At 41.6% G+C, this 20,682-nt stretch overlaps 1 protein-coding gene across 5 annotated transcripts in view; it reads left to right on the forward strand.

Moving 5' to 3' along the window:
• osbp2b (oxysterol binding protein 2b) overlaps nt 1-20,682 on the forward strand; it is a 408,269-nt gene that overhangs the window by 367,329 nt on the left and 20,258 nt on the right. For 4 of the 5 annotated variants that reach the window (XM_073065344.1, XM_073065345.1, XM_073065348.1 and 1 more), the window contains 4 exons: nt 4,455-4,700; nt 8,173-8,293; nt 12,825-12,928; nt 16,866-16,961. In XM_073065344.1, coding sequence (XP_072921445.1) covers nt 4,455-4,700; nt 8,173-8,293; nt 12,825-12,928; nt 16,866-16,961 — 567 coding nt within the window. The remainder of the gene's footprint in view (nt 1-4,454; nt 4,701-8,172; nt 8,294-12,824; nt 12,929-16,865; nt 16,962-20,682) is intronic. The other variant, XM_073065346.1, reaches the window with a different exon arrangement.

A 20,682-nucleotide genomic window follows, 5' to 3' on the forward strand; every position in this document is an offset into this window, starting at 1 on the left:
GTTCCTGGGTGTCAGCATCTCTGAAGATCCATCCTGGATCTAACATTGATGCAATTACAAAGAAGGCATGTCAGCAGTTATATTTCATTAGGAGTTTGAGGAGAATTCATATGTCAACAAAGACTAGCAAATTTATATAGATGTTCTGTGGAGAACATTTTAACTGGAAGCATCACCATCTGGTGTGGAGGGGCCACTGTACTGGCTCAGAAAAAGTAGCAGTAGGTTGCAAGCTCAGTCAGCTCCATCATGCACACCAGCCCCCCCAGCACTGAGGAAAATTTCAAAAGGCAGTGCCTCAAAAAGGAAGCATTCATCATTTAGAACCCCCATCACCCTGAACATACCCTCTTCTCATTGCTATCATCAGGGAGGAGGTACAGGAGCCTGAAGACATACACACAATGTTTTAGGAACAGCTTCTTTCTCTCCACTATCACTTTTCTGAATGGACAATGAACCAACCCATGAACACTATCTCACTATTTTTTGCATGACTTATTTTTATATATCTATTGTTTGTTAATGATGTATTGTTTTTTATGTCTTACACTGTGCTGCTGCCACAAAACAACAAATTTCATCACATATGAAAGTGATATTAAACGTAATTTGGATTCTGAAAGTAATCAAGAACATTTGTGCCACACAAGAGCCAGAAGTTGCTACAGAAGCTCTGAAAATGGCGATGTGAAACGCAAAATTGACAGTGGCTATCCTATGGGTTTAAACAGCAGTTTCTGTGTACTGTTGGTGTTTTTTCCATTGAAGTCCTTTGCAACTTGCTGAAACATGCACTGTGATCTGCCTCAAGATGTGAAACAGCGCCACCTACTGTATCCATAAAGACTAAAGCATGAACAGGCAAACATTGTGGGGTAAATAAAAAGTAACACAGAGTATGTGGTACAATTTGGGTCATCTTAACATAAGCAACAAGATTTACACATACAAATTTAGCTATCATGCCAGAGAGAACTGAAGCACATAATCTGGTTCATCACTTCCATGCAGTACTGAGGCTGCACAACACTGTTGGTGCTACTACCTTTCAATAGACATGATAATCCAAGCCCTCACCATCTACCATCCAGATAGATGGAATAACCCCACAGCAACATTTTAGAAGGGCAGGAGATTTTACCTGATGCTCTGACCAATGTTATTCCTGGACTGACATCACTGGGACAGGTACATTGCTGTTTGAATGCACAGACTGGGGTGACCACACATCAGAAGTATTTCATTGGCTGTAAAGCTCTTTGAGAACTCCTAGGTTGTGAGAAGTGCTTTGTTAATGCAAATTCTCACATTCTGCAATAAGTAAGTAGAGCCTCAAGAACCAATCCTTCAGGACCCTCACCATCTGGAACATGTTCTCTTCACTACCATCGGGCCAAGGGTACAGAAGACAGACACACAAGTTTTTAGGAACAGTTTCTTCTGCCCCACCATCAGATTTTTGAACAGTCCATGAACACTGCTTCACTATTCTTCTTTTGCACTATTTATTTTCTTTTAAATAGCAATTTATCATAATTTTTATGGCTTGCACCATGTTACTGACTTTTTTCAAGTTTCATGACATATGTCAGTGATAATAAATTTGATTCTGAGCCACCACCCCACAGTTCCAGAGACCTAGGTTCAATCCTGACATCTGGTGCTGGAGTTTGTGTGGAGTTTTACATCCTCCCTTTGATTGTGTAGGTTTTCTCCAGAAGCTCTGATTTCATCCCGTGTTCCAAAGACATGCCATTTGGTAGATTATTTGGCCTTTGTAAATTAACCCTGGTGTGTAGTCAGGTGGTGGGGGAATTGAGAATGGAGGTAAGTGTAAATTGGTGGTTGGTGATCTAAATTGACTTTATGGGTCGAAGGGCCTGTTTCTGTTTCTGTTTCATATCTCTATAACTCAATAATAAATCGGCCTTAGCTGCCACAAGTTCACTAACGGAGTATGGTCAAGGGTTGAAGTATAATTATTTTGCAACATTTGTATTATTTAATTACTAAAGTTGTCACTTCAAATCAGGTTTATCAGAAATAGAATCAGGTTTATTATCACTGACATACATCTTGAAATTTGTTGTTTTGCTGCAGCAGCGGTACACTGCAAGACATAAAGATTCCTATAAATCACAAAATAAGAAGTACAGAAAAGGAATAGTGAGGTAGTGTTCATGGACCGTTCACAAATATGATCACAGAGGAGAAGAGGTTGAGGCTCCAGTACCTCCTCCCTGGTGGTAGAAATATGAAGCCAAGTCCTGGATGGTGAGGGTCTTTTAATGATTGATGTTGCCTTCTTGAAGCTCTGCTTCTTCAAGATGTCCTTGATGGTGGGGAGCATTGTCCCCATGATGGTTTTGGCTGAGCCTAAAGCCCTCAGCAGCTTCCTTCAACCCTGCACATTGGAGCCTCCATACTAGGCTGAGAGACAACCAGTCAGAATGTCCTCCACCACACAAATTTACAAGTCTTTGGCAACATAAAAATCTCCTCCAACACCAAATGAAATAGAGCTGCTGGCATGCCTTCGTCATGATTACATCAATGTGTTAGGCTCAAGATGGATCCTCTGAATTGCTGATACCCAGGAACTAGCAGCTGCTTATACTTCCAACTCTGGCGCCTCGATGAGGACTGGTGTGTGTTCTCCTGACATCACCTTCCTGAAGCCCACTTGCTGACGTTGAGTGTAAGGTTGTTGTTGTGATACCATTCAACCAGCCAGTCTGTCTCACTCCTGTATTCCTCCTCATCACCATCAGAGATTCTGCCAACAACAGTAATGTAACCAGTGAATTTATAGATGCCATCTGAGCTGTACCCAGTGACACAGCCTTAAGTGTAAAGAGAATAGAGCAGTGGGTTAAGCACGCTTTTTTGAGGTGTACCTATGTAGAACTGCAATGAACTGGATCACACTGGAGCTAATGATCAGTAAATCCCTTAATATCCAAAACTGAGGGCTGGATGCAGTTTGCCCACAGTCCCACTCATTTGATTAAAGGGAAAGTTCATTCCTCTTTGTTTTGTTCCCACATACAGTACTTTTTCAATTACTTAAAAGTAATGTGTTTTCAAATAAATGATTACTTTTTTAAATTTTATAGTCTCTGTTAAAATCAATTCCATTTCTCTTTTAATTAACAAATAATCTGCTGGAATAACTTAGCGGGTGAAGTGACATCAGTGACAGGAAAGAAATTTTCATGCTGATGCGGAGTTTCCTCCCATAGGTACTGCTGTAAACACTGAGTCTTTAATGGGTATTGTTCCAGATTCCAGCATCTGCAGTCTCCTGTGTCTGACAACAAGACAGGAAAGGAGCAGGGCAGCCCTGTGAGAGGAGAGGGCTGGGGCTGAAACCTCGGGAGGGGCCGTCCCCAGGCCTGACCCCCACCTGCAGCCTGCCTCATTCACTGGACAGCTGTGGAAGTGGGACCCGTTGGTGATTGGCAGCCATGTGGCACAAAGGATCGGTGCAGCCTGAAGACTAGCAGAGGGGTGGGGGGGTACTGGGGTGCAGGGAGGCAGGTATTCATCGAGTACATTCCAGCCAGTTACACTCAGTTGGAATAATCTGCATAGGATTAACCCCCAATGTACTGATGCACTTTCCATCCTTATCAGAGCTTGCAATGCAGTCAAAAATAATCTCTTAAACTGGAGTAAATCTTTGAATAGCTATGACCCAAATGTCTGCCATTTCCCTGCTGTCTAAACTGATCAACACAGATCTTAAGGTACGCCAGGACTCAAACTGCACCAAGTCATGCACACTGTTACAGCGAGGGGATTGTCACCTGCTGAATTTTATTTAACTGACAAAGGCAAATGGCATAAAATATCCTAATATCATCTTTGGTTGCAGGGGGGGGAGTGGGGTCAGTGTCTGAAATATCATTGACTTGCTGAAGATTTTGGTTTGAAACCGAGTTGATAATTGTTCGCCCAAACAAAGCGTACAAATGGTGGAGATCAAATTCTTGCCGTGTCTCTGCACGCTGGCAGATTCACTGTTTAGTCATGTGTAAGCTGGCCAGGAGGCGGTCAAGACATGTTATGACTTTACACTCATCAGGCTAATTAAAATTAAATACTAAGATGTTAAAAAATCGGTAGATTTTTACTCCTGTTGTGGGAAGAGATCATCAACTAGTTAGAGGAAATGTTATGATGAAATTAGTAACCTGGTGATAGGGAGACATTTAGAACTATTTTCTTGAAGTGGATGGTGTGTCGTAACTATGTCCTTGCAGAATTATCTTAAAATATTTGTTTCAAGTTCAATTTTTGCTATTTTAACTGATGTTAATTAATTTACTATTAAAGACTCAATTCTCCATTTAAGTAATGAGTGTGAAAAATTAATGCCTTGTGCAATTGCATTCTTGAAGTTTAATTAAAAGCATGACCTTTTCAGCCCGTGTTCTTTCCTTTTCTAGGTTAATTTCAATGAGCCTTTATCGATGCTTCAAAGACTAACTGAAGACTTAGAATATCACGATTTATTGGACAAGGCAGCTCGGTGTGAAAACCCAGCTGAGCAGATGTGCTATGTGGCTGCATTCTCCGTGTCTTCTTACTCAACGACCGTCCATCGCACAGCAAAGCCATTTAATCCTCTGCTGGGGGAGACCTTTGAGCTGGACCGGCTAGAGGAGAGTGGCTTCCGTTCACTGAGTGAGCAGGTGAGGGACCTCTGTGACAGACAGTGGCCTTGATTCTAAGGACTGTTCCCTGAGCAATTCTAATATCCATCAAAGTCCATCAGCATGGTAAGGGATGGTGCCATAGCTTTATGGAATAAAAGCTATTACAGGTACCAGCTGTAAGATCTGGGTTCAATTCCCTCAACTGTCTGTAAGGAATTTGTATGTTCTCCCTGTGACTCCAGTTTCTTCCCACATTCCAAAGATGTATGGTTAGGGTTAGAGAGTTGTGGGCATGCTACATTGGCACTGGAAGCATGCGGCACTGTAAAAGTTTGCACTCTTTGTTTAACTAGCATTTTGCACCCTGTCTTAGCTGGGACCACCCCTACGTGTCTTCAAGTTTCCCCTGATCTCCATTACTGGAGGGCAGTGAAGTTTTTTGTGCCAACCAGCTGTGTGAGTTTTCAGGGATTCCTTGCTGGAGTAAGCTACAGACATTCATTGAAGAGAAGAGGAAGTCAAACTAAAATGTTCTAAGTTCAACTTTTGATCTTGGAAAGTATCCCATCACTAACCAGTAACTCTCCTAGCTTTTCCATGACTTGTCAAAGTTAGAGGAGTTAGAAGTGCAGTCTATCAGGTTCAAGTGACTGACCTGCTTTCAGACCTTTCAGCTTCCCAAACTACTGCACTGCCGCCAACTCTCTCTGCTGGTGTTTTCCATAGTGAAGTCCAATGCAAAATACTTATACAGTTCATTTGCCATTTGTTTGCCCCCAATACTACCTCTCCAGCATCATTTTCCAGTGGGCTGATGTCCACTCTTGCTTCTCTTTTACTCTTTATACTTCTGAAAAAAATGGTATCCTCTTATATTATTAGCTAGCTGACCTTCGTATTTCATCTTTTCTCTCCTTATTTAGTTGCTTTCTGTTGATTATTAAAAGCTTTCCAATCCCTTAGCTTCCCCCTAATGTTTGCTGTATTGTAAGCCCTCTCTTTTGCTCTTATACCATCTTGGACTCGTCCTCCCCAGCCTCAATGAGTGGATGGTGACTTCATCAGGTAGGATGAGCAATCAGGATTAGATCTCCAATCACTATCTGCCACATATCAGCAGATGTGATGGATCGACAAAATAACAAGGTTGTGCTCCAGTCATTAAAGTGACCCAGCATGCAACTGTTAAACACAATAGAAATCAGAATCAGGTTTAATATCGCTAGTATACGTCGTGAAATTTTGTGTTTTGCAGCAGCAGTACATTGCAATACATAATAATTAAACAATGATAAATTACATTAAGAAATATATGGTAAAAAATTATATTAAATAAGTAGTGGAAAAAGAGCAAAAATAAAAGAAAAATATATTGAGGAATTATACACGGGTTCATTGTCCATTTAGAAATCTGATGGCAGAGGGGAAGAAGCTGTTCCTAAAACATTGTGTGTGGGTGTTCAGGCTCCGGTACTTTCTCCTTGATGGTAGCAATGAGAAAAGGGCATGCCCTGGGTGACGGGGCCCTTAATGGTGGATACTACCATCATTAGCTAAACACATGAATATTTAGAACAGATATTGCATTTTCCCTAATGTGCTATTACAGTGATGATTACAATCTAGATTTATAAATAAGTGTATATTTAAGGTGTTGATAATTGCTGCTAGTGTTAGTTATAATTAATGTACATTTGTAGTATGTACACAAAGATGGAAAATCTACTAATAGTGTCACTTTCCTTTTAGGTTATTCTATCTTGTTACAGCTAAGGATCAAGGATCAACTTTACTTGCCGTATACATTTATATGTATTAGGAATTTGCTTTGGTGTGTTGTTCAGGGTATGACATGCATTAAGAAAAAAAAACATTAAACAATTATAAAGAATGAAGAATTATATCAAAATAAAGTTAGAGGATAAAGTATGATATGGGATAAAATGTGCATAAATACATAAATACCAAAAATTTGATTTATGGAATTTTCCAGTGTTTGAGGTCTGGGTCATTGTCAGAATATCTCGCAAACTCTCCAGTGGAAGAACTGGTTCCAGAATTGTCCATTCTGAGAAACAAACACCCTCTCCATTTCATCGAGATTCCCTTTATCCTCTACAGTCTGTACCTGTTAATATCCAGGCGCAGGATGTCCATCCTTGTATTTCCACTATGTATTTCCCTTTCACTACCTGTTCACAGCTCTTTCTCTCCCTTCATTTCCAATCCCCTGCTCTTCTTCCTTCATTTTCTGTCCCTCATTTCCCTCTCCCTCCACTTCCCATCCCCAGAATCTTCTCTCCTTCCACCTTTGGTGAAATCCCTTGGTGAATTCTTGCCTCCATCCTCAATCCCACTATATGGCTTTTCTCCATCCCCTGACCATTAAGTTCTCAGCCCTTCCATCTCTTTTGATAACTGGTCTTTTTACAGTTCTTTGCTGTCCTGAGTCATTTTCTGTTTGTTTAATGTTCTTGGTGAAAATCTTGTTAAAGCACTGTGAGTGATCTCGATGTAATCAGTAGAACCCTAAATCTCCACGTGTAGTGACCTTAACCCAACTATGAAGCATGAGGTGCCAACATAGAGCAGAGAATAATTAAAAAACAAAGAAACAGGCTAAATTCTAACCTTAGTCATAGGGGAAGGGACTTTTACGGTACTTTAAGCTAATTTTATACCTTGCCCAAGAGTGCGTGATCTCGAGGCTTGGTATAAAATTGTGCATTCCATTCCCCACAATATTAGTTTGCAATCTAAGGTGGTCATTTTAATCAAATTCTTGAGATAGGAATTTGATGGGATTGGGCCTTGCACCATTTCTTATGTTCCACTTAGAATAGAGATCATTACGGCACAGTACAGGCCCATTGGCCCATGATGTTGTGCTGACCTTTTAATCCACACATAAGATCAATTTCATCCTCCCTCCTACATAGCCCTCCATTATTCCCTCATCCATGCGCCTACCTAAGAGCTTCTTAACTGTCCCTAGTGTATCTGCCTCTACTATCACCCCAGGGAGGGTATTCCACACACTCACCACTCTCTGTGTAAAAACAAACCTCTGACATCCCCCTATTCTTTCCTCCAATCACCTCAAAACAATGCCCTCTTGTATTAGCTATTTCCCCCTGGGTAGATGTCTTTGGCTGTCCACTCTATCTACTTGATTTATTTCAGCAAAGCAGAACATCGGAGCTGTAATACATCTTTGCATCCAATCCTACCAGAGGAAGTTAAGTCTGCCTGTACTGTTTTTTATGTGTGTATCAGTGTGAGAAGCAATAGTTTGCTCTACAGAGCTATCAGATTGGATATATGCAAATACCAATCCCATCAGCCTGTAACCCAGCATATTAGGTTAAAATGGCTACTGTAGTTTTTCAAACTGTCTTGATTAGAAGAAGCACTCTGTAACAGTGACGCTGCCGACATCCCATTTAATAATTCTGTGCATTTCCTGGGGCTTGCCCTGATTTATTTTCTCTCGGTCTCCCGTATGTAGGTGAGTCACCATCCACCCGCTGCAGCACACCACGTCTATTCTAAGAATGGCTGGACCTTGTGGCAGGAAATTACCATTGCCAGCAAGTTTCGTGGGAAGTACCTCTCCATCATGCCACTAGGTAAGAGATTTGTATCCTTGCTTATTGCTGGGTCATGAGGTCCCCGACAGCATTCCTCATGATAACACGTCCCATGGAGCCCTCTCCCTCACACCAGGAGTTCGCCACTCTCTGTAAAATGAGAAATCTCCATTGGGTTGGCCTTAGCTGGGGTTCTGTCTGCCAGGAGGAGAGAGAGCAGTTCTCTCACTTCCAGACAGGACTTGGATGAGGAATTGCTATTCCCAGTGCAACTGAGGATGTGTATCACCTTGAATTTTCCTAAGGTGTGATCATTTGGATCTCCTCACTCCATGTTCTGCACAGATCAGAATCAGGTTTATTATCACTGACGTATCATGTGAAATTCGTCATTTTGCAGCAGACTTATTTTGCAAACCCATAAACATCTATAAATGCTATAAATAAATAATTAGTGCAATAAAAAAAGAATAGCAAGCATGGTTTCAAGGGCCATTCAAAAATCTGATGCCAGAGGGTCAGAAGCTGTTCCTAAAACATTCAATGTGGATCTTCGGTTCCCTGTACATCTTCCCTGATGGTAGCAGGAAGGAGACAACCTGTTCCAGGTGGTGGGGGTTTGATGGTGGAGGCTGGCTTCTTGAGGCACCATGGTGGGAGGATTGTGCTTGTAATGGAACTAGCTGAGTTTACAATCCTCAGCAGCCTCTTGCCATGCTGTGTATTGGAGCCTTCGTACCAGGCGGTGATGCAACCAGTCTGAGTGCTTTCCAGCATGTAGCCATAGAAATTTCCAGAGTCTTTGGTGGTGGGGGTGGGGGAGGAGCACAAGCTGGCAGGTGTCAGGTGAAGCTAGGTGAGGGGAAGGTGGATGGGTAAGAGAGGGGAATGAAGTAAGATGCTGGGAATGGTAGAATTCTAGCAGATTCGTTCTTTTTCAGCCCATTGCTACTTTTACCTTCTTAGCTTCTTACTTCTTACTCCTTCTGTTCCCGTCCTGATGAAGGGTCTTGTCCCGAAATGTCGATTATTTACTCCTTTGCATTGATGCTGCCTGACTTGCTGAGTTCCTCCAGCACTTTGTGTGTTTGCTTTTCACTGATGTTGGCAGATTAACTGTTTGTTTTCAACATTTCTCATCTTATTTGACATGTCCTCCCACTATCAGTTTACCTGGTTTCTCGTTTTACTTTATTACTGACTCACCCTTTCTACTTGTCAAAGCATTGTTTAAAATAGGCCAGTGATAGTTCTACTTGTTCGTGGTCTTTCTATGGGCTGTTGCACTGAAAGTTCTATCCACTGATCACTGACAAAACAGTAATATTTTCAGCAGACATCTCTAACTTTGTGACTGGTCACCAATGGTACCCTGTGCCTCCCTAATGAATCAAGCTGCAGTGACGTTTTGGAATATTATCGGGTGATAGAATCATAGATACACAGATAACATGAATACTGGCCCAATGAGTCCATGCTGACCATGGCACCCACTCACCTAGCCCCAATTTCCTGTGTTCAGCCCGTATCCCCCTAAGCTCTGCTCCTTCCTCCATGTACCTATCCAAGTACTTCTGTAATGATACTGTTGTACCTGCCTTAACCACTGCCTCTGGCAGCCAGTTCCATATTCCCACAGCTCTCTGTGTGAAAAGTTGCCCCTCTGGTTCCTTTTAAGTCTCTTCTCTCTCACCCCAAATCTCTGCCCCCTAGTTTTGGTATGCCCTTCCCTGGAGAAGAGTGTTCCCATCTACTTTATCTATACCTTTCATAATTTTGAACACTTCCTCTTAAATTCCAGGGACTAAAGACCTACCCTGGTCAATCTCCTGCTAGAACTTTGGCCCTCTAGTCTGATAACGTCCTTTTCTATACTCTTTCCAGTTTAACAGGGTGACCAAAACTGTACACATTACTCAAAATGCATCCTCACCAGTGACCTATACATCTCAACGTAGTGTCCTAACCCCTGTACATATTGTGCTGTTGAATAGCAGTGTGTGAAAGGCCTTTTTCACTGCACTTTGTGCCTGTGATGCCTCTTTCAATGAACCATGCTCTTGTACTCGTATGTCCTTGTGTTCCATTAAACTTCCTGGTCTCTACTATTTACAGTATAAGTTTGACTTTCAAGAAATTCACACTTACCATCTGCCACTCCTCGGCGCACTTCCCTAACTGATCAAGACCCACAGTAATCTGTGATAACCCTTGTCACTATCAGTAACACGTCCCGATTTTGTGTCATCCACAAACTTACTGATGAAGCCCTGTGTATTTGCACCCAAATCATTCATATAAATAAGACCCTTAACAATGTTGATGAATAGAAGTATTTTGGGATCTAAGTTCATAGCTCCTTAAAAGTGGCTACACAGGTTGACAGGCTGGTTAGGAAGGCATATGGCATGCTTGCCTTTATTAGTTGAGGCTGAGTTCAATAGTCAGGAAGTTATGGTGCAGCTTTAGAAAGTTAGGCTGCATCTGGAGTATTGCACACAGTTCTGGTCACCCCAGTACAGGAAGGGTGGCAAGGCTTTGGAGAACGTGCAGAAAAGATTTACCAGGATGTTGCCTGGATTAGAGAGCATATGCTATAACGAGAGGTTGGGCAAACTTCGTTTGTTTTCTCTGGACTGGTGGAGGCTAATGGGACAGAGGTTTATAAGATTATGAGAGGTATAGATAGAGAAGACAGATAGTATCTTTTTTTCCAGGGTTGAAATGTCTAAAGCCAGAGAATATGCATTTTAGGTGAGGAGGGGTAATTTTAAAGAAGTTGTTAGAGGCAAGTTTTTTTACACAGAGAGTGGTGAGTGCCTGGAATGCACTGACCGGGGTGCTGGTAGAGGCAGGTACATTAGGGACTTTTAGGAGACATTTAGATAGACACATGAATGTGAGGAAAACAGAGAGATATGAACTCTGTGTTGGCAGAAGAGATTGGTTTAGTTGGCCATTTGATTACAACATTACAAGATCGGCACAACGTTGTGAACTGAAGGGCCTGTTGCTGTACAGTACTGTTCTATGTAATACCAAGGGTCCCAGCACTAATTCATCACTGTCCTCCATTCCAAGACTGAATTTTCAAACCACCACCCTCTGCTTTTTACGTCTGGGCCAATTCTATATGCACCTAACTAACTCTGCTGAGATCTATGGGACCTTACCTTCCAGACCAGACTGCCATACAGCACCTTGCTAAAGTCCACAAGTCTGAACCTGTAATTCTCTTGTGATGAATATGACATTAAATAAGGTGCACGGAGTAAAATTGAGAAAGAAAGAAAAATTGATTGTGAGAAAGATAAGATAAATTCATTAAACCTTTAAAAATGCCTTCAAAAAACAAACTGTGGGAGGAACAGCAGGTCAGGCAGCAACTGTGGAGGAAATGGACAGTGAACTTTTAAGGTTGAAACTCTTCAGGACAGAACAGACTACAGAAGTTGGAATTTAGAACTAAAAACTGACTGATGGTGGAATTCAGGCAGCTTGACCTGAAGCATTGACTGTACATTTGCCTCCGCAGATGTTGCTCAATCCACTGAGCTCCTCCAGTGGATGGTTTTCTACTCCCTGTTCTAGCATGTGTAGTCTCTTGTCTCTCCATTTAAATGTCAGTTTTTAAAAGCTGCTGGCAATGATTAAAACTTGAGTTACACTCACTGGAATGAGCAATCCAAAATATTTGATCAGCAAACACAAGGAAATCTGCAGATGCTGGAAATTCAAACAACAACACACACAAAATGCTAGTGGAACACAGCAGGCCAGGCAGCATCTATAGGGAGAAGCGCTGTCGACGTTTCGGGCTGAGACCCTTCGTCAGGACTTGATCAGCACTTGTCTTCTTTCTCCCAAACCTGTTGGGAAAGATGGTAGGAATGTCTAAGAAACTCCTAGATAGGTACATGGATGATTTTTTAAAACGAAGGGCCATGCAGGAGGGAAAGTTTAGATTGATCTTAAAGTACATTATAAAGTCAGCACAATATTGTGGGCCAAAGGGCCTGTACTGTACTGTAATTGTTCTATGTTCTAATTTCTGGATCCATTACTGCAAGATTTGATATGGAGAAGTCCCTGATAGGTCTCAAAAGGCCTTTTCCCACTAGACATTATCCTGACTTGTGGTGCATTTGAAATGGTGAGTGTGCTGATTCTGATGAAGTTTTATATTGGCAACAGGACTTTTCCCTTCTGGTTGCTGAGCAGTATGCTGAATAATTCAGCCGTTTCTTTCTCTCCAGCTCATCACTGTAAAATTGATCCTGTTTCCTTCAGCAGTGCAGATAGCCACAATCTATTTTCCCTTTGCTGCTTTTACTGAAGCCCTATCCATCGAACCTAGCCCTTTTCACATTGCTTTTTTTTGTTTTTGTTAAATATATACCTAGTTTCCCTTTCGTGCCTCTCTTGTGTCTCTGTAGATATTGTTTAAGTTGTCAGCCTGCCAGTCTGGTGTAGCCAGTGTAAGTAGTGCAGAGTGGATGGATTAACCTTGGATTAAAAGACGTCAATACCCTTGTTCTTTGATCTCAGCTACTTTTTTTTTGTCCCACAGGTGCTATTCACTTACAATTCCACTCTGGAGGCAACCACTACATGTGGAGGAAGGTCACCTCCACTGTACACAATATCATTGTAGGCAAGCTATGGATTGACCAGGTCAGTAACAAGCTTCGCATATCTCTTTCAAACTGTATGACAGTTCTGAATGATCAAATGTGAGGGGATTCATTTGTACCCAGTTGCCTTACCAGAGCCTCAATATCTTCCATCAGACAGGGTACCTTGAACTTGGTAGGTCTACCCTTCACCTGCACAGGAACATGCTCTCCTTGAACTTCTTTGACCCTTTTAAAAGTTTCCCACTTGCCAACTGTTACTTTGCCTTTAGGTAGAGTAACCCAGTTGACCCCAGCTAGATCCTGCCTCATACCATCAGAGTTGGTCCTGCCCTATTTCAGGACTTTAATGTATGAACCTATTATGTATTTTCCATAACTCATTCCCTAAGAGGAGGTCCAGTATTGATCCTTTCTGAGTAGGTTCCTCTATATATTGCATGTGGAAACAGTCTTGGACACACGGTACAAATTCCATTCCATCCAGGCCCTTTACTCTCTGAGTGATCCAGTAAATCCTGGGAAAATTGAAACTTCCCACCAAAGCTACTCTACTGTTCTCACAACTATGTGCACTTTCTCAACACATCGGCTCACTAACTATTAAGGGATGTGAACTAGGCCATTCAGGAGAGAATTTGGGAAACACTTTTCCAGACAAAAGTTGGAAGTGTGAAATTCCTTTACCCAGAGCAATTGAAACATTCAAGGCTGAGATGGAGTTATTTTTCATTCAGAGTGTTGAGGTGTGTGGCACTCAGTGAGAAATGAGCCAGACGTGACCTGGTCAGCAGGCAAGGAAGCCCAAGGACTGTGAGTGGTTTCTTCCTATTTCTTGCTTCATTGCCTCAGCCCATAATACATCCAAAGTGAAGGGAGGGAGTCCACTGTCCCAGCACATCACTTCTGACCTGCTCTGCTTGTAACATGACAACCAGTGAGTGACGTGCAGAGATGTAGGATGTTAGAGACTTTTGGCAGTTCTAGAACTGAGCTGCATCAGCTGAACTCTCCTGAATCTGTGGCAGGTGTTAGTACAATACCATAAGACACAGGAACAGTTAGGCCATTTGGCTTGTTGAGTCCGCTCCACCTTTCGATCATGGCTGATTTACTTGCTCGTTCAACCTCATTTCACTTTATCTATGTCTATTTATATTGGGACATAGATTACTAAAATTATTGTGCACTTTCCCAGTGAAAAATATCGGAACATAATCCTGTCTTCAACACCCAGTTGTAACTTCTGCCACATATTTGCAGAGGGCAATATTAGCATTGCAAACAGAAGTCAGCTTTAATAAAATCTGCCTTTAACCTTTGATGCCGTTACTAATCAAATTATCACCGTTGATCCTGATGCCCTCAGGGATTTGGTGGAAAGTGCATTGTTTGGATGTTGGGTTAGGACACAAAAGGGTTTAGCTGTGGTTCACAGCCATCCCTCACTCCTTCCGGTCCCGCAACTAAAATACTGTACCGCAGCATTAAGTTCAGGTATCAGGAAATACATGATGAATTAAAACTATGTAGTACACTGAGAACTTAACAGATATGTTTTCCTTACTAGCCCTGGTTGTCTTTCTGCTTCATTCCATCTCTAAGGAGCAGTTAGGTGTCTAGTGGTGGTGTCCAACCATCGTTACTTTGGGCCACATTTGACAACCCACCAGCCTGAAATGTTAAATCCATAGAGTTTATCTAAACTCCATTATATAGCCCTCTTTAAAGGATGATTAGCCTACGCACTGAGTTTATTAAATCTGACTTCTGTTTGCAATGCTAATATTGCCCTCTGCAAATATGTGGCAGAAGTTACAACTGGGTGTTGAAGACAGGTTTATGTTCCAATATTTTTCACTGTGAAAGTGCACAATAATTTCAGTAATCTATGTCCCAATATAAATAGACATAAAGTGAAATTATATTTTTAAATTAATAATAAGATCCTAATCTGGCTTTTGTTTTTGAAACTTCTGGACAGCTATCACCCACCAGACACTTTAAAACCAGCAACTCTTTTAATTCATTTAAAGCAGGGGTTCCCAACTTTTTCTATGCCATGGAACCTTACCATTAACCAAGGGGGCCATAGACCCCAGGTTGGGAAACCCTGATTCAAATGTTGCAGTTTGCTCTCCTGAAATTGCTATGATGTTGTCCCTGTTTTGTTGGTACTTCCACTATTCTGTTGGATTGGATGTGTTGGATTTAGTCCATGTGACTCCCTTGTCCACTCGTTTCTCCCCACTGATCTTCCTCCTGACACTTTTCCCTCAAGCGGGACAAGTGATGCACTTGTCCCTATACCTCCTTCCTCCACCGCCATTCAGGGCCCCAAACAGCCCTTCAGGTGAGGCAACACTTCACTTGTGAGTATATTGGTGTCATCTACTGTATCCAGTGCTCCTGGTGTGGCCTTCTCTGTATCAGTGAGACCTGACATAGATTGGGGGACTGCTTTGTCGAGCACCTTCACTCTGTCCACCAAAAAAAGTGGAATTCTCAGTGTTGAACCATTTCAGTTAGACTTTCCATTCTCATTCTGACATGCTGGTCCTCTTCTGCCACAATGACGCCACTCTCAGGTTGTTCCATCTGGGTAGCCTCTGATCTGATGGCATAAGTATCAATTTCTCTAAGTTCCAGTAATTTCTACCTCCACTCCCTTCTGTTTTTTTCTGTTCCCCATTTTGGTTCCCCTCTCACCTACTCATCACATCCCTCTGGTACCCCTCCTCCTTCCCCTTCTTCTATGGTCCACTCTCCTCTCTTATTAGATACCACCTTCTTCAGCCCTTCACCTCTTCCACCTGTCACTTCCCAGCTTCTCATTTCATCCTTGCTCCCCACCCACCCACCTTTCCCCTTACCTGGTCTTACCTATCACCCAAAAGCTTCCCTTCCCCCTTCTTTTCCAGTCCTGATGAAGGGTCTCGGCCCAAAACATTGACTGTTTACTCCCTCTCCCCCTCTCTCCAACTCTCAGCACTAGCACTAGTGGTGACCCAGCCTAGGATAAGATTTCTCCTTTTCCTACCCTTCAGGGCCCCTTTTTATCTCTAGTGACCTTCTGTCTTGGTACACATAACCTAGAAATGGAGCAGCAGGTATGTAAGGAGAAAAACATTCTTCACCAGTTTCTAATCTTAACAGTGTACATTCAAAATAGCAACAAAATATTGTTCTGTAAGGGGGAGAACAAGCCATTACCACATTCCAAGCTGACACCATTTTGTCTTTCAAATTTGTATTTTATTTTTGCAAATACCAAGGAAGAATCAAATTTAACTCTTTGCTTTCATCTGTGCAGGATACCAAGCCTGTGGCATGCTCTCTTACTTATGGTATTTGTAGGGTTGGTTTCATTAAGTTTCTGGTCAGTGCCGCTCCTACACGGTGGTGAATTGGTGATGTTATGCCATTGAACATCACAAGGAGATGATCATTGTCCAGCATGGCATGGTAGTGTCATGGTAATGTTACTGAACTGTGGGAAGAGACACAGTTAACGTTTCCAGTTGAGGACCTATTATCAGTTGTCAAAGAACGTTTTGGTGCTACAGCCTGACTTGCTGAACTCTGTCAGCTTTCCCTGTTTTTATTTCAGAAATCCAGCCATTCTCACTATGGCTTACTCTTAACTGGCACCGGACCTCAGGAATAACAGGGATAGTCAAAAAATGTCAGCAAAATCCTGTGATCTATTAAATAAACCTGTGGCATAGTGTCACCTGGCATTTGCCTAGCGACAGCACAGACTAGGATTTATCCCATTATTGTGCAAGTGAATGAGAGAAAGAGCTGTGGCTCTCCCTGGTTTAGTTTAGTGATGATATTTTTTTAATTACATTACTGAATTTAATTAATTCAGTAATTTATTGCATCAACCCATTAAATCAGGTCCAGTTCCCATTCAACTGCAGGATACCAGTTAACCTTAAGATTCAGAGTATAATTTTGTGTCTGTGCTTCAGTCAGGAGACATCGACATTGTGAACTTCAAGACAAAGGACAAATGTCAACTCAAGTTCAGTCCCTATAGTTACTTTTCACGAGACTGTGCCAGGAAGGTGAGTGTCATCTTCAGATTTGTCGCTCTATAACTCATGTTCTCAATATTATACATTTATTTTGTTATATTTATTTGCACAACTTATCTTCTTTTGTACATTTGTTTTTTATCAGTCTTTCTTCCTGTCCAGCTTTCATAAATTCTGTTGTATTTATTTTCCTGTAAATCCCTGAAAGAAAATGAATTCATGTACCTTGATAATAAATTTACTTTGAAGAAAGCTCCCTAGCACCTCTGCTTCCTCAGGAGGCTAGACATTTGACCTACCACCCTTTGCAGCCTCTTTGCTTCCTGTACATTGGAGCCTCCATGCTAGGTGGTGATGCATCCAGTCACAATGCTATCCACAGTAAATCAGTCAAAGTTTGATAAAGCCAGATCTCCTCAGATACCTAACTAGCATATCTTTTTCGTGATTTCATCAATGTGTTGGGCACAGGATGGATCCTCTAAGATATTGAAGTCCAGGAACTTGAAACTGCTCAGCATTTCCACTGCTGGCCCCTCAGTGAGGACTTGAGTGTTCTCCCAACTTATCCTTCTTGAAGTCCACAGTCAATGCCTTGGCCATGCTGACATTGAGCCCAAGGCTATTATTATGACACCACTCAATTAGGCAATCTATCTATTGCCGGTACAACTCTTCATTGCCACTAATTGCTCACTAAAGGATTATGTACATGAAAACCCTTGTCCATGGTTCCCCTGGGTTTTATCAACCGTTGGAAGCTTTCTCTACAAGTGCAACACCTGTATAATTCCCAGCAGTCAGCCTGAGGAGCATCAGAGGCAACCAACCAGCAGCTTACCTGAAGTTCTCAAATACAGAAAAAATTCTACTGAGCAGGAGCTGGACACTTGTACTTCATGTTGGTCATTTCTGATTATCTATTGGCTCATGCCCAAGCATATTGTAAGGTTAAAATTTATAGAAACATAGAAAACCTACAGCACAATACAGGCCCTTTGGCCCACAAAGTTGTGCTGAACATATCCCTACTTTAGAAATTACTAGGTTTACCTATAGTCCTCTATTTTATTAAGCTCCATGTACCTATCCAAAAGTCTCTTAAAAGACCCTATCGTATCCGCCTCCACCACCATCGCCAGCAGCCCATTCCACGCACTCACCACTCTCTGAGTAAAAAACTTATCCCTGATATTTCCTCTGTACCTACTCCCAACCAATGTTCCCTCTAATTTTTAGTAGTGTGCACAAAAATCTTATGTTGTGCAAATTTTTTCCTGTGACAAAAGTATGCGCGCACTGAATGTACTCATGGCACAGTTTATGTAGGTTTACAAAATATTTGACATAAAACTGCACAGAATAACAACAAAATAACATACATATTTAAGTCACTCAGTTATTTTTTCTCTTTCCTGTCTTTGGCATTTACCCATTCTCTGTAAACTCTATCTAGACTAATAGAACTTGCATCCAATTGATAGCTTTTGATTCTCATTAACATATCCAAATGACATTCACCTAAATGGTTTCTCAGCTTGTTTTTGAGTTGGTTCATTAGGCTAAAACCTCGCTCACAATCTGCACTAGATGCAAGAAAGGTTCCCTCAATGTCCATCAACTGTGCAAGGTCACAAAACTGTTTATTTTGAAGTACAAATGCCACCATTTGAGCAAAGTTTGAAATCAGTTTGGATTTATTTTTTTCTTGCACGGAAAATTTGAAATCATTAAACTGATACGACCCACCCAGCCAACACACTTTTTGTCCCTCTTCCCTCTGGAAGAAGGTTCAGGAGCTTGAAGATTCATACAGCCAGATTTGGGAACAGCTTCTTTCCAACTGTGATAAGACTGCTAAACGGACCCTGACCTGGATCTGGGCCGTACCTTCCAAATATCTGGACCTGACTTGCACTACCTTACTTTCCCTTTTCTATTTTCTAATTATGATTTATAATTTAAATTTTTATTATATTTACTTCGATTTGTACTTCAGGGAGCGCAGAATCAAATATTGCTGTGATGATTGTACACTCTAGTATCAATTGTTTGGTGACAATGAAGTAAAGTAAAAATAAAGTCTAACTATTACAGTATTTTCAGCTAGAAAATCATGATATTTTAGACATAAGGCATTAACGTTCATTGCCAAATGTCAAGTCACAATCTGCAATTGTGGAGAAATCAAAAGCTGACCATTCTTGTCCCTCAACTTCAGGAAACCTTTCTTCTAAATGAACACAAAGACTATTTATAAAAGTCAACAGAGAACTTGTATCTACTGTGATGTTTTCAGTGTAGCAGTTTCTACTATTTTGCTAAGCCATTCAACTTTAAACAAATTTGCAGTTCTTTTGCGCTTCACGCCCTTCGCTTCTTTTGAATTCGACATAGAGAAACAATATTTTTTCAATAAAAACTTAATAAGCTATCTACAGGATTTGAAACAGATCTTTGTAAACTTTACGATATGAACACTGTCCGCCAAAGATGGCTGCCGCCGTGATACAGTTGTACAAACTGGAACAGGAAAAGTGATGTGACATAAATTAGTGACGTGCATTGTGGTGTTTGAAAAATCGACTAACTAGTTAACAGAAACATTTAGCTACAAGATTATTTTCAATAAGTATAATTATTAATTACTACATTATTTTAGGTAACTAACCTTTTGTGCGCACATGAAAAACGTGTGTGTATGCGCACATGCGCACAGCTTAGAGGGAACGTAGCTCCCAAGCACCTTAAATCTGTGCCCTCTTGTGGCAGCCATTTCAGCCCTGGGGAAAAGCCTCTGACTATCCACACAATCAATGTCTCTCATCATCTTATACACCTCTATCAGGTCACTTCTCATCATCTTATACACCTCTATCAGATCACCTCTCATCCTCCATCGCTTCAAGAAGAAAAGGCCAAGTTCACTCAACCTGTTTTCATAAGGGATGCTCCCTGATCCAGGCAACATCCTTGTAAATCTCCTCTGCACCCTTTCTATGGTTTCCACATCCTTCCTGTAGTGAGGCAACCAGAACTGAGCACAGTACTCCAAGTGGGGTCTGACCAGCGTCCCATATAGCTGCAACATTACCTCTCAGCTCCTAAATTCAATTCCATGATTGATGAAGGCTAATACAACGTATGCCTTCTTAACCACAGAGTTAACCTGCGCAGCTGCTTTGAGTGTCCTATGAACTTAGACCCCAAGATCCCTCTTGATCCTCCACACTGCCAAGAGTCTTACCATTAATACTATATTCTGCCATCATATTTGACCTACCAAAATGAACCACTTCACACTTATCTGGGTTGAATTCCATCTGCCACTTCTCAGCCAAGTTTTGCATCCTATCAATGTCCCGCTGTAACCTCTGACAGCCCTCCACACTATCTACAACACTCCCAACCTTTGTGTCATCAGAAAACTTACTAACCCATCCTGGTCATTTATAAAAATCATGAAGAGTAAGGGTCCCAGAACAGATCCCTGAGGCACACCACTGGTCACCGACCTTCATGCAGAATATGACCCATTTACCACCATTCTTTGCTTTCCGTGGGCAAGCTGGTTCTGAATCCACAAAGCAATGTCCCCTTGGATCCCATGCCTCCTTACTTTCTCAAAAAGCCTTGCATGGGGTACCTTATCAAATGCCTTGCTGAAATCCATATACACTACATCTACTGCTCTTCCTTCATCAATGTGTTTAGTCACATCTTCAAAAAATTCATTCTGGCACAGAAGAGC

The sequence above is a fragment of the Hemitrygon akajei genome, chromosome 14, assembly GCF_048418815.1.
Source record: "Hemitrygon akajei chromosome 14, sHemAka1.3, whole genome shotgun sequence".
In the NCBI taxonomy this organism is placed as follows: Eukaryota; Metazoa; Chordata; class Chondrichthyes; order Myliobatiformes; family Dasyatidae; genus Hemitrygon; species Hemitrygon akajei.